Source organism: Papilio machaon, chromosome 13 (assembly GCF_912999745.1).
Source record: "Papilio machaon chromosome 13, ilPapMach1.1, whole genome shotgun sequence".
In the NCBI taxonomy this organism is placed as follows: Eukaryota; Metazoa; Arthropoda; class Insecta; order Lepidoptera; family Papilionidae; genus Papilio; species Papilio machaon.
The window spans coordinates 6,978,593-6,993,034 of NC_059998.1; the positions used below are offsets into that span (position 1 = coordinate 6,978,593).

General features: G+C 33.3%; 1 protein-coding gene across 1 annotated transcript; it reads right to left on the bottom strand.

The window, feature by feature from the left end:
- Positions 1-8,615: 8,615 nt before the first annotated feature.
- Positions 8,616-13,912, bottom strand: LOC106709181 (degenerin-like protein asic-1). The gene is made up of 10 exons (XM_045680719.1): positions 13,883-13,912; positions 13,662-13,772; positions 12,886-13,020; positions 12,448-12,592; positions 11,702-11,902; positions 11,324-11,472; positions 11,052-11,179; positions 10,602-10,755; positions 10,036-10,131; positions 8,616-8,827 (listed from the first exon to the last, which is right to left on the bottom strand). The coding sequence occupies exons 1-10, from the start codon at positions 13,910-13,912 to the stop codon at positions 8,636-8,638; spliced, it is 1,341 nt and encodes a 446-aa protein (XP_045536675.1). The 3' UTR covers positions 8,616-8,635.
- Between the last annotated feature and the right edge of the window lie 530 nt (positions 13,913-14,442).

The window sequence follows — 14,442 nt, forward strand, 5'->3', positions numbered from 1 at the left end:
TATTTTAGAATAGACTCGAAACCAAGGAAAAAAATCAAATACATACAAACCTACAAAACATTTCCCTCATGTCAGTGGGTTATAAAAAGAATGGAGACACTTGAAAAATGAAACACTTCATGAAAATGCAAGCACGGTTATAATAAGAGATTATTTTAAGATTTTGCACATTTAATAGCTTTACTTCAGAGTAGACACGTGTTCTGTACATTATCTAAGACAGTCTACGTAACACAATATATTACGTAGATTTATTCTCGACCCACTTTAAGAGCAAATCTTTGCTACGGCTGTTAATTACCCGACATATTACAAACATTTATAATAATTTCGTGGAATATTATAAATGTTAGATAATTTTATTTAATAGACGCAATGTATGTTCGGGATTAGAATTAAGCTAGTGTAATTAATTTCAACTGAGACGATCAGAAGCTTAGTGCAGAAGACCCCGGTTTATTCCTTTGGAGATACCAGGACTCGCTGTCTTACTTGATGGCTACAGAAGGAGATTTAGTGAGTAGGGATCTCACATAACTCTTCCTTTCAAAAGGCAGGGCATATTTTGAAATTTTCCCTATACCAGAAAGAAAGTTACATTGGATTTATTCTACACCATAGCTGAGGTGTACGTTCGAAAATACATGCTGTTTAGGCTGTGATTAATTTTGGTTTTAGATTTCAAAAATAATTCCAGATAAAAGAAGACTAAGTATATCTAGGCGATATTATTTATAACTCACATGAATAAGTACTTCATATTATTTCGCAATAGCTTTTTTATTTAAACTGCCCGTCACCGAATTTCGCCTGAGACACGGCTACGACACAAAAATAAGCCTACGACACTCTAAGACGTTTCTGTCATAGATTATAACACTAACAGATTGTTTGCATTGCATGCGAGTTACACGAAAAGGTTCAAGCTTATAGCACCCGTCAAATGTTAGATCTAGTGTTAGGTTTAGAAGGGATATTTTGACACTTGGATATTTTGAGTTTCTTGTCTACCGCTTTCACTTAAATTCGTCTTTTATATGACAACCATTTAGTAAATTTTGGCCATTTTCTTATTACTTTAATGATTAAATTGACATTTCGCTTCTGTACATCTGTATAGTCTATGTCGGAATGAGACACCGTGCTTTTATGTCGGTTGGCGTGTCGCCAGCGCGTCTCTGCCCTCATAGAGGTACCAGTACCAGGTATAGTAAATAATAAACGATACGTATGGAAATATAATATGAACATATATCCTGATATCTAATAATTATTATATGAACATTTAATTATGATCTACATAACCTCCGTAAACATATATAAAGGTACATACTTAAGATATACATATATAGTCGATATACATATCCATTGAATTGAACTATACGAGAAATATATAAACGAGTCTCTCGAAATATATAAAGAAATCTTTTTTTTAACAAAACCATTGCATTGCGGGACATTTGCGTAATGTCCGTTGTAAGAGACGGTACTGCATCTTCTGAGTCATCAGATATGTTCCTACTATCGAGTATGTCATTATGTTTTTGTGTGCGAGCTAGTGGAATCCTACATTTAAAAAAACAGTTAAACTATTTGATGCTAGATGTTTGCGTCTGTTTAAATTTCACCCGATTCCCACATTTCAATGCCTCTAAAAGAAATAACTCAATTTTAAAAATAACGTTGCTGAACGATTTATAACCACTCGATGTTTATTTTAGAGTATTTATCAAATTAAATTTTATTTAAATTTAAAACCAATTATTTGAATTTTTTTTATAATCAGTCATATTAGTCATAGATGCATTAAAACTTACTTTATATAATTTTAAAAAAGTAGTCTGTAATATGCCCGAGTGCATCAGATTATTCGAAACTACAAAGGTTGTTAAAATTTTCACCTGGGGTATAGCACATCTATTACCCTTTGAGGTTATTCGGGGTAATAGATGGACTAACCCCCATGAACTTGTCAGTGACGGATTTATCCTAAGGCCCTTATAGGTCTAGACCCAAGACTTCTAAGTATGTTAGGATATTGCAAAATAAAGTAATAAACTACGAAGTCTTCCACTAATCTCTGCAGTAAATTATATTCTAGAAAATCTAGATTTATTCTCGTTACCTATTTAAAATGCATTGGTTCGAAGCGCCGTATTGGACATGGGGCAAAAATTCGTCGTTAACCGACCGTTGCCAAGAATTCCCGATTGTTAACTTTGTGATGTGTTGCTTGGTATATTTTTGTTCTGGTAAAATAAAAATCGTGCAGTTGGAAAACGTTTGGATTTTCACGAGTCTCAATACGATGTATTGATATTTAACATACTTTATTGTCTTGATGTTCGATGTTTTTATTGTCTTAAATAAATCATGAACTTATTGAATGCATTCAATTTATTTTATTGACGTATTTCGTGTGAAATTTTATGATTTTCGACTTTTATATGACTTTATTGATGTTATTTTGAAAAAAAATTGATTTGACACGAACATTTTAACGGGAGGCATTTTAAAAACAGTTTTACATAAAAGTTATTTATAAAACACATTTCTAAAAAAAACGATCCAGAAAAATGTCGGCTATGAATTTTATCTTAATTATAAGCTTGTAAAATTCTAGGAAGGAAAAAATGGATTCTGGAGATCGGATCGTATCGTTCGGTCCGTTTTACGGATTGAATTGGCACATTAGACAATAGATTTAATTTCTGGCTCTATCACCGTTACATAGCCTAGCTCTAGAATATTATTAGGTTGCTATTAGTTGATTAAATTGTTAGCATTTTAAATCAAATCTGTGATCATGTTTCTCCAATATTCAAAACGTAAAAGTCAACTGAAAAATGTTTATTAATATTTCTCTGTTCATCGTATCTAAAGTTGATTACAACTGGTAACAAAACAAAGTCATACCTTCAATTATCCGTAAGAATACAATTATGTGACATTTAAAAAAAATTAGCGCCGTTGACGACAATCGACATGAGATCAAGTCGTGGTCTATATCGGTCGCCCGGCCGCCGGCTATTTCAGCTGTACTATATTTAGCGCCACAAAGATCGCTACAGTTATGTGGGTCGAGATTCCTTTTAGATAAATACAATGGCGGATGCATTGCGGGACATTTGCGTAATGTCCGCTGTAAGAGACGGTACTGCATCTTCTGAGTCATCAGATAAGTTCCTACTATCGAGTATATCGTGTTTATTACAGAAAGAACAAATGAACAATTTTCTAAATATTCCTGAGGCCTCAATATATTGTTGGCTAGTGATGTATTGTTATATTTGTTTTCATAAAGCGTAGAGTTTGGCGTAGCTCAGGAATTTTAGCTAATTTCAAATTTTACTTAGAGTATATCCAAATTTATAAAAAAGTAAAATTCCTAAGATTCAAGAAACTGTTTTATTATTCTATTATTATACATGAATTATTTTATAATGGTTTAATTTAATCGACTTCATATATCTGCTTAAAATTGTTATAAAAGGATCGAAATATTATATATTTAATAGTGGGTTTCTAAGACCAAAATCTGTGTATAAAACATATTGTCATCCCTGTCAACTTTGACAAAACACAGATAATAATATGATTTAAACGGAGATTACAGTCTCAGAAATCAACGGTAGATCTTATAATACAGTTCATCGGAGAGGTGTCTCGTTAACTGGCCGTTTAAAATAATGAGTCAGCCAGTACTGGCCAGCAGAAACCTAATATACACCGGCGATCGTCTTTGCCAAATCTATTCTTACGTACTATAACATATCAACAAGACAAATTTAATCTTATGTACTAAGTTTTAAAGTTCAAATTTAATGGCACATGAGTTTTTGAATGCTGCAATTTAATTTGAATTTACTGCTAACGTTATAGAATTGAATTTTGAAGAGCAATTTTTTTTACAGTCGTATGTTATTCGGTGTTAAATAAACAACACCTTTTCGAATGAATTTATTAAAATGTCACAGTGTTATGTCAAATGTTTGAAGCTGCAAAGAACGAAATGTAAAAGCAATGATTGAATTGAGTTTTCTAGAAACATATCAATTCTATTTAAAAACAAACTGTATGAGATTATAGTACCCATTGGTTTTTGAGTGTAATAAATCTGAAGTGACTTATTGGATGAATTTCTTTCTTTAGAGCCATATTATAAAAATATTCTTGTTACAAATTCATTAATTCTCACCTGACAAACTGAAAATGGTTGTCGCAAAAATTTAACAGTTCTTTCGTTAAAGAATACATAGAATTTTAACAGTGGTATCCGCGAGCAACAACAACATCAGTTGTACGAATTGGTCGGCTCGCCCGGTTAAATACCACGACCACACAGAAGACAGGCGTGAAGTGGAAGTAATTCAGCGTTTCTTCGGAAGGTTTAATATTTTCTTTTTGTGCGTCTCCTCTTTTGTCGATTGAGGGTAGGCAACGCATTTGCAATTGCGAGTGTCTATATGCAGCGGTCGCTACTCCATTTCGACGAGTTCATGTGACCGCTTGCTCGTTTGCCACCTTGTAATATAAAAAAAAGAATACATTTAATAAAATTATCTATGAAATCAAAGGAATGTTTTTTTGTCTTTTATCATAGTCTCGTAGACTTGTCAGTTATCTAGATTGGCACTCGGTTTGACAAACGATGACTTGCTATAACTACAGAATATTTATGATCACATTAATTATGTTGTAAGTAATTCTTATGCCCAGCAGTGGGCGTTACTGGGCTGAGAAGAAGAAGAAGAAATATTTTTTACAGTACTAAAATTATTAAAAAATAATCAAACGTGAAACCATTGCTAAATAAATAGTCAGGGACGGATTTACTCTAAGTCCTAGTTACCTCGGTCCTAGGGCGGTGAAGTTTGAAAGATGGCCTATAGTTAACTCTGTAACCACCCTCGAGACAGACGATAAAAAAAATACGAAAAAATTGAAAACCTCCTCCTTTTTGACGTCAACTAAAAATTGTAATCAAATGACTAATCACCATCTCGTTACAGATTTTGTTTTCTTGAGAGACATATAACTGGTGTAACAAATTAGTGTAATGTGTGACTCAGCTGTATGTACAGATGACTTCAGACCATCTGGAGTCGCTCCAGCTTTTGGCGATCATTATAAATAGCACCTCACCTGTTGTAACGCCTTGTCACCGTGTTCCTTAATTGACATTAATTCAGAATGAAAAGGATTGAAAAATATATCAGAGTTAGTTAATTACTTACAACTATAGATCGATAAAGTTATCTAACTCACCGTGGGTTTCTGAGACCAATATCTCTGTATGGAAATATATCGTTATCCCTGTCATTGTCTTTGACAAAACAGAGTTAACAATCTGTTTTAAAAGGAGATAAAGTTATACTGAATTACGATTGCTCACAAGTGCTTCCCTGTCAATGTGAAAGGAGTCAAAATCCTTTCCGTACTGCTGTCTTGTCATGTATTTTTCTATTTGAACTTACCTTGATAGCAGCACCTTCTCCCACTATATTTATCTGAATGTAAAATCTTGTGTGAGATTTCAATGAAATTTTATTGTGATAGTTATATTCTGAGCCGTCAAAGAATATGTGCGCCCTGTAAAATCTAAAAAAAAAACAATGTTTATCAAGCTTACTGAAACTTTTTGTTTGCATTACGACATTTGATAAGTATTTCATCTGTTTAGATTAACTATATTTAAGGAGTCAAATTTTATACAAATGTGAACTATACTTTTCAAATATCATACTTGAATTGGAAAATGCGATAGAATTCAATGGTTATCTGAATTTAACGTAACTAGAATGTAATGCCAAGAATTCTGCAATACAAACATTGACCTTGCCTAGCATTACACCTTACAAAGATAGGTCAGTCGGATTACGTACACGTCATATCAATAGATTATAGAACTACGCGAACAAAATGTTTGACTTAACGTTGGTTTCTAAGACCAAAATCTCTGTTTAAAACATATCGTCATCCCTATGTTTGATAAAACAGAAATAACAATATATGTTTTAAACGTGAATTTCGATATCACAAACCCACGGTTATATGACGTCATGAACTTTACAAAAACGTAACTTAACCTATTATAAGTGTATTACGTTTACTCGTAATAATTTAAAGAACACTTAGTTTTCTTTTAAGTGTTAGTAAATGTTTTTTAGTTAAAGATACTCCAAGTGACAGTATACATAATTACGAAATTAAAATAATACTTTAAAACGTTCAATACAAATGGTGGAGAGGTCAAAATATGTATTTCAAAGAATATATGCTACGCGCAAAAGCGCTACGCCGTAGCATCTGTAGCAACAAGCTACTGTCTTTAGAAATTTTGATTGAGTAACAACCTATTTTTACTTTTAAATAAAGTAACCAGGCTTTTTAATTTAGTAATAGCTCGGTTATTTTTTTCGTAATATCTTAAATCTTCATAATTCGTTCGTTCGTTTCACAACCGTTGTCATCCTATGTAAACCTGTCTTTGTCGCACGGCTTTTTTATCATATACGTGAGTTTCAACACGTTATTGTAAGAAATATTATTGCCATCCCTTTCCCTCTCTTTGATAAAACTGGAATGACTATATTTAAAAAACCGGCTAAGTGCGAGTCGAACTCGCGCACCGAGTGTTCCGTATATATTTGTAGGTATATAGATAAAATTTACGGTTTTCGCAATTTTTCTTTTATTTGTGCTAAAAGACGTTGCTTCGTACGAAATTTCAAGAATCTTAGTACACGGGAAGTAACCTTTAGGTTTTAATTCTCTTGTGGGTGTCGAAAATTTGCACCACAAACAGCTGTATCTTTTGAGTGCGCTGGCTTACAAGTTTGATTTTTTCATAACTCCAAGGGACAGTAGACCTGAGTATTTGATAAAAATTCCAACTTGAGTTTTGATAGACAGACAGGCGGGGAAGGACAATAAACTGAACCTATAAGGATTCCGTTTTTTTCTTTTCGAGGTACGGAACTCTAAAAATGTATGGATGTTTCGAAAGTGGAAACCTACTTTACAAACAAGAAACGTTGACACACATCTACGTGGATAGTTTTTACTGTAAATAGCAGTAGTCTGATTCACTCGCGACTGTAAAAATACAGTTTGTGAAATGTTTGACGCGGCCTCGCTTCCTTGTCGGCCCTTTACTATATTTAGATTGCCGGGGCTTGCGTTTACTAATAACCTACATGTTTCTATTTTAGATTTTAACAACACAAAATGTTTGTAAGTGCTTTTTTATGATGAATAAACATCTTGGACGCAAATCAATAACACTATGAATAAACTTTTGAATTAATTAATACTGATTGTTATTTGTTTTTTAGTAAAACAGCTACTTTTATATTTCTACTAGCTTTTACCCGCGACTCCGTCCGCGCGGAATAAAAAATAGAAAACGGGGTAAAAATTATCTTATGTCCATTTCCTGGTTCTAAGCTACCTGCCCACTAATTTTCAGTCAAATAGATTCAGCCGTTCTTGAGTTATAAATAGTGTAACTAACACGACTTTCTTTTATATATATAGAAAGATTACATTAGTTGCAAGGAGAATGAAAGATTTGTACAATCTTACTAATATTATAAATGCGAATGTTTAAGTGGATGGATGGACGGATGTTTGTTTGAAGGTATCTCTGGAATGGCTGAACGGATATTGATGAAATTTGGAAGGACACATAGGCTACTTATTAAGTTTTTTTTATTCCGCTCGGACGGAGTCACGGGCGACAGCTAGTAACAAAAAAAAAAGAAAAAATTCAAGTTCTGTGAATCTCATTTTAGATAAAAACTAGATCTCTAGAACATAGATCTATTTATAAAAGTGCATACCTGAATTTAACTCAATAAACTGAATAACATATTTAAACAGGAAGATGATGACGTATTTCGCAGCATTCGACGTATCCGAACGATCATGCATTCCGAGCATCGCATCGCTTTAGCCAACGGCTCTTGTACACAACCAAGCGTAACACCGAAAGCGAACCAGAAGCGAAACGAACGCGATACTTTGACGCAAAATTTACTTTTTATTAAATTTGGTATCTCGCAGTAAGCCGGTTCGCTAGCACGAACACAATTCATACCAGTTTCATATTAAAATTAGCTTAGCTTAGCTTTGCTCCGCTTAGGCGGCTGTGTGTTACACGCGTTAAACTTGTTACAGATTTATTATAATGGCGTCAGCTTACGTCAAGCGGAGTGATAGCCTGAGAGTGCTCTGGAAATCCACACGAGATCGAAGATCAATCGTTAATATTTGTAGGTATTTAAAATGTTTATATCCTTATCGAGATATATTTTATTACGCTTTCAAATAATTAAGGAATAAGAAATTAACTAATTAAAAATGGCTACACTCACTCACACTCAGTTGTTTGCATCTATTGATTAAAAGAAATAATTTCAAATTGTCTTACAACTTTGTGGCAATAAACGGCGAATTTCATCTGTTCTGCCAGTTACATTGTAAGTTTACGATAAGTTAGAGAAAATTAAATTAAAAGTTTGTTGAAATACCGAAGTATTATGCTATTATAATAAAAAAACAATATAAAAATTGCTTCATAAAATATATTTATTACAAATGCATTGTTCCTGTCGTTTTTGTACAGTAAAAGTTATTTACAATCATCATACTTCTCAATTGCTTTATTATAAATGACCGCCACTTCAGCAGTAGGAGACGAGCTGGTCACACTTAATATATCTTTCTTGATCTTCTTCCTGATTATGAAAGGTCTGATGATCTCGAACCACACGTTGCCAAGGATCGACATGAGACTGATGACGGAAAGACCGAGGAGGAAACCCTGGTAAAAAATTTAATGTTAGGATCACCTCTATCAAATATTGTGTAGATGTTTTTGAAAAATCAAATTGGTATGTTCAAACAAGAACTACTTTAATATCTTTGATGCGAATTATTAAATTTTAATTACAGCACAACAACTAAACAAAGGTACAAAGTCCTAAATGATTCTAATAAAATAATCCTGATTCTAGTTATTATAAACCAAAAATATCTGGCATAATAAAATATAAATAATTTGTTCCTAACTTTTTCTATACTTATTTATAAAATTGGAATGTTTGTTTTAAGAAACAATCATATTTCCTACACGTGATTTATTTACGTAGCTAATAACGAAAAATCAATTTTTAAAATGTCTATCTGTCTCTCCGCACGGCCGCGTTTGTTCCAGGTAATCTCCGGAACGACTGGAGTGATATTGACGGTATTTTGACGGGAAGGTAACTGATGCAGGCGGGCATATTATAGGCTACTTATTTAAAAAAAATTCTGCACCGAAGAAGTCGCGAGCTAGCATTAGTATTAAATAAATCAAGACATGTCTATTTCTGTCAATCAATTGGAACAATATCAAAACGGAAATGGTGCCACATTACCAAATACGAGTATAATAAATGGTTTACTTCTTGCCAAAGTAAATGCATCACTTTGACGCAAAAGAGATTGATTGACAGATACATAAAAATGTGAAGAGAAACTAGTTGCAACTGATCTAATTCAAAATCGAATTCCAAAAATAACATCCACAAAACTATATAGCCTAGGCGTTATTGAAAATTTTAATCAATGTTTGATCCAAATTTCATCCAGATCAGTTCAGACGTTCTGAAGTTACATCCATCCAATCTTTGGCATTTATAATACTAGTAATTATTTGATGTAGATAACCTTAAAAGAAGCTATTCATAAAACTTTACACCATCTGACGTCGCTCTGAGCTTTGGCTGTTGGCCAAAATATTTGCAATCAATGGTAACCATAGAAATATTTACTGTCTGCATAAATTACCGAACACCGACTCGTATATATATTCCATAAGATTGCTGTTCATTTGAATCTTCAGGTGTATTAAATTACAAGATCTAAGAACAGATTTCCACTGCCGCGCTTAAAGGATAATTTTCGACTTACAACGTTCCTAGTTGACATATAACTTTCTGTGATGTCATTTATCCAGGTATCATGTTATCGTAAACGAGTACTCACAATATTCCCGCCGAGATCCGACAGGAAAATGTTCCAGTCGTAGTTATATCTCTCCTCGTACACCGACACCATCATACTGTTGAAGTGAATATACAACTGGAAGAAATTGTTTTGTTATTCATTATTAATACCATTACCCTTTGTTGAAAAAAAAAATAATCTTTAAGAAACATCTAATTGTAGTCAAAAATAAACCAAAAAGTCAATCAAAGTGATTACTTGTCCTCTATCTTATTTAATTCAGCTTAAGAAGACATCAAAGTTGAAGTGTCACCGTAAGAAGACATCACGTGACTTATAAGATGCTTCCTTAGGTTTCCTAATACTATTGAATTGATTATTTTTTGAGAATTTGATTCAGCGAGAAAATGACGTATGAGAAGTATTCTTTTGTGTGCGTCCTCTCCTCAGACTATTTAAGGTATGTAAGGCATCGACAACTGGTTAGAGATGTCTATGGCCAGTGGCTGCACCGCTACTTCGAAATCAGGTGGCCTTTTACTGTTTTGTAACCTTTTACTAATATTAAAACAATGATATATTGTTATATTTAAAGGTGACTGTACCTGAGACTGTAATCGAGTGTAACCACTCTTCAAGCTCCATAATTTATTGGAAGAGTCCCACACGTAGAAACTCTGTCTGTCGGTTACAAAGGCGTTGTACAAATAAGACCTGCAGAATCTGGGGCAGGTCTCGCATTCGTTGTTTTTGTATGTGCTAGAAGTAATAGAGGTATATTATAGAAGAAATGTATATCCAGAAAGAGTAACGAAAAATCATCATCATTATTATCATCTCCCTGTTCTTATCTCACTCTATGTATGGTCCGCACAATAGATTCATCTTAGTAATTTGTACAGATATATAAGTGGTTATTTCTGTTGTCCCTCCTTTCTTAATCATGTTACCTTATAGCAAGAGATTGAAGATGAATGTTTATTATTACTTTTAGAATGAGTTATCGGTTTGGTCAGTTTAAAATTGTTGATTTTGAAATTATTAGTAAGTCTTACTTGATGTAATTTCTGATAAGATTTCTCATGGTTGTGTAGTTGCTGCAACGAGGCAGGTTGCTCTTCATCCAAGGTCCAGAACATCCAACAACGTCCTCTACGTGGCTCCATACGAACTGTGTTGTGCACTAAGAAAAGAATTACGAACATTTGTACAGAAAAACCTCCGAAATTTTGTTCTTTTTTGACTACTTCATCGGCCACTCACACACGATCATCTTATTCTATGAGTTGAGTTGCAAATTATGAGGCAAGTTTAATTCTTCACTTACATTATTAGCACTATAATTGCTCAAATACGTGCAAGGGTCATCAGCTTTGGATAACTTGACGTACTCATCGACAGTCAGCTTGGCGTCGACCGTCTCTCCCGCATTGATATAGAGGTAATCCACTAGTCCGCCGTTGTATACTTCTACTTCTGCATGAGACACAATAGGAGGAAGTATAAAAACAAATTCAACTGTCATGGCATCATCTATTCTATAAATTTTAAAGTATAATAATATTTAATTAGAAAAACATCCTATAGCGTTATGGCATAGTACAGCTATGGTCTTGGATTTTTTACCGACTTCAAAAAGAGAAGTTAATTAATGATTCTTTCTTATTATTACTTAAGTATTTTTATTTAACTTGTCGGTACAAACCGGTGAAGGGCTCGCGGGTATAGTGCACGTATACATGGTACCCTGGAGGACAGACACTAGTGCTAGTTGCGATGTCCTGGTCTCGGTGCTGCAGCGTAACGGAGTACCCCGAAGCTTTGGACGCCTGTCTCAGCTGCACTTTGGGAGACAGTGTGAAGCAGCGCCCCGTCATAAAGCCTAAAGTTGAGGTTAGTTCTACGTCTGTAAAAATTAAAGTCATTAACTTATTAATGATATTATGAAAAATAGCTTCTGGTTTTTATTTTATTTTTTAGAAATACACTAATTAATAATCATAGTAGTTATGGTATGCTCAATCGATTAACTTTACTTAATATATCTCCATACATAAATACGTAAGTATCAATGAAAAGCGATACACTTTCTTTTAAAGTATAATTTCATGAGACATTTTCATGACTCGTAAATTTTTAACGTAAATCCTTTGATTTAGTTTTATTGCGCAATCGTTTGATTTTAATGTTTATTTCATGATAGATATGAATTGATGCTATCAGTAAGTTAAATAATTCATTTATTTATTTTATTTATTTAAAATATGTGAGAATCAGAATTCGCAACTATTGCAGTTTTTTTATTTTTATACTATTAACGGTTGTAGATAGAGATAGCGATCTATCCGTTCTTAAATCTATTTTTAAATATGGCATACAAAAACATAAGTTATCTATAATCCTGATATTTCTATCCTTTCCCGAAAAAAAAGCGGACAAATATTTCCATACTTTCCGCTGATCCCTCAAGGCCGTACTGGACGAAGAACTCTCCTTCATTGTACGTGATCTCGTCCCACAAGTAGTCGAGGTTGATAGAAAAATTGAAATTCATCCAAGTTGACGTGAATCGAGGGTGTGAATACAGGCCATAGTTCTAGAGTGAGAGGATATCAATATAATATTAAAATGTATCTTTATATAGTATTAAAATTTGTCTACTTCGAACAAATTAAGACGTATGAAAACATGTTACTGTACAAGTATTTCAACAATGGAAAGCTTACATAAATATCTTATGTGTAATTATTTCAAGGGAGCTTCGCGTTTAAGCGCATTTCGTTACAAGATAGAGAAAAAAGATATAACATGTAATGTTAAGGAAAGAGACAGAAGTAAGTTATACAGTATGTTTATTTTATGTTCCTTTGTATTTTCATACATTCTTACCAGCAATTTATCGTACTTGTAAGCAGGCTCTCTGCAAAAAGTAATGCTAGGATACAGGATGGATTTATTGAAATCGAAGTGCGTGTAAGTAACCACCGGTATGTTAATCATCAGTTTGTTCACGCATTCAGTTATCTAGAAAAATATAAAAATATCACAACAAGAGTAGGCCTAGCACGAATGTTTGTGACAATCGCCATCGCCATCGCATCGTCATCAAAATTTGTGTTCAGATCTCATATTAATTATGACATTTAAACGTGACGATACGAAGGCGGTTCTCACAAATATTCGTGCTAGGCCCACTGTCCGAACAATACGGATCGAATGACATTATATTTAAACTTTAGGGTACAATAACAAAACCACACAAAAAGCGGCCATGAAGTGGAAGTATTTCCACGTTACATCTGACGAGTGTGTCGGAGGCCAATTCTAGTGCTCTTCCCCATTCCGCCTTGTTCTAAATCGACAAAATGGAATGAATTTTTTGGAACGAAGTTCCTTATCGCGCGTTGTGAAAGGGGGCTAGACGGAAAAAATTCTTATTAAAAGTTGTCACGACACTTTTCGCTACTTCACCATGGCAACGACGTGACAATATATAACGAAAATTCATAGAAATAAATTGTACTTCTTGTGAAGACTTAAGTTTTTTATTCATAGAATAAACATTGGTTCCTTCACTAATTAATCGAAAGGAACTTCGTTCCATCCGGGTGTCTCTTGACACCTCTCAAGTTTTTTATTGTATTTTATTCTCTTTCTCTTCTTACCTGTTGTACCACTATTATAATGCACCCAAAAACAACTAAAGTCTTCAGTAAGTTGGGACCACGGAGACATCTCGCACATTTCTCCTTAAACGTTCGCAATTCTTTTTCCGCCTTTGGAGATAAAAAAAAAAAAAACATTTATTGTACTTCGAAGTTTTGAAATTTAAAAAATGAACTCCATATTATTAAAAAGTCTAACCCCACTAAACTATACTACAAACCAAACTAATAGCGGTAATTAAACGACACATATAATTCAAGTTTTCTTTATTCGAGTTTTAGTAAAAAAAACAGTATAAAGCTAAAATAAAAAAAATACTTACCTCTTCATCAATAATTACTGTCATTTTTGTAAAATGTTTTGTATCTTTAACTTTATCCCATCGTAACTCCGTATGGTATCCGTCAGAAGCAGGACATAAATGCTTTATTGAAAATAGTTCCACATGTTATCATGAGTATTTATTAGAAAATAATAACGATGTATCTGTCTGTATATAACATCTATAAAATTTTAAGCTTTCACTTTCATTAATAAAAATATTGCTTACAAACTTATTTACGAATAAATGCAAACTAAATTTAAAGTAATGTGTCAATTTTTTAGCCGACTTCAAAAAGAAGGAGCTTATCAATTCGACTGTATTTTTTTTATGTGTGTTACCGCGAAATTCCGCCCCTGGTGGTCCGATTTTGATAAAAAATATTTTAATCGAAAGGAAGTGCTTGCAGATGGGTCCCATTTTTTTGTTTTTTTTCAAATAACTAGAAGACTAGTAGA

Coding starts and splice junctions, on each gene's coding strand:
- LOC106709181 (XM_045680719.1), bottom strand. CDS start 13,912: ATGTGTCGTTTAATTACCGCTATTAGTTTG. Junction 11,903..12,447: donor CCTTGAGGGATCAGCGGAAA/GTATGGAAATAT, acceptor TAATTTTTACAG/ACGTAGAACTAACCTCAACT. Junction 11,180..11,323: donor GCAATTATAGTGCTAATAAT/GTAAGTGAAGAA, acceptor TTCTTTTCTTAG/TGCACAACACAGTTCGTATG.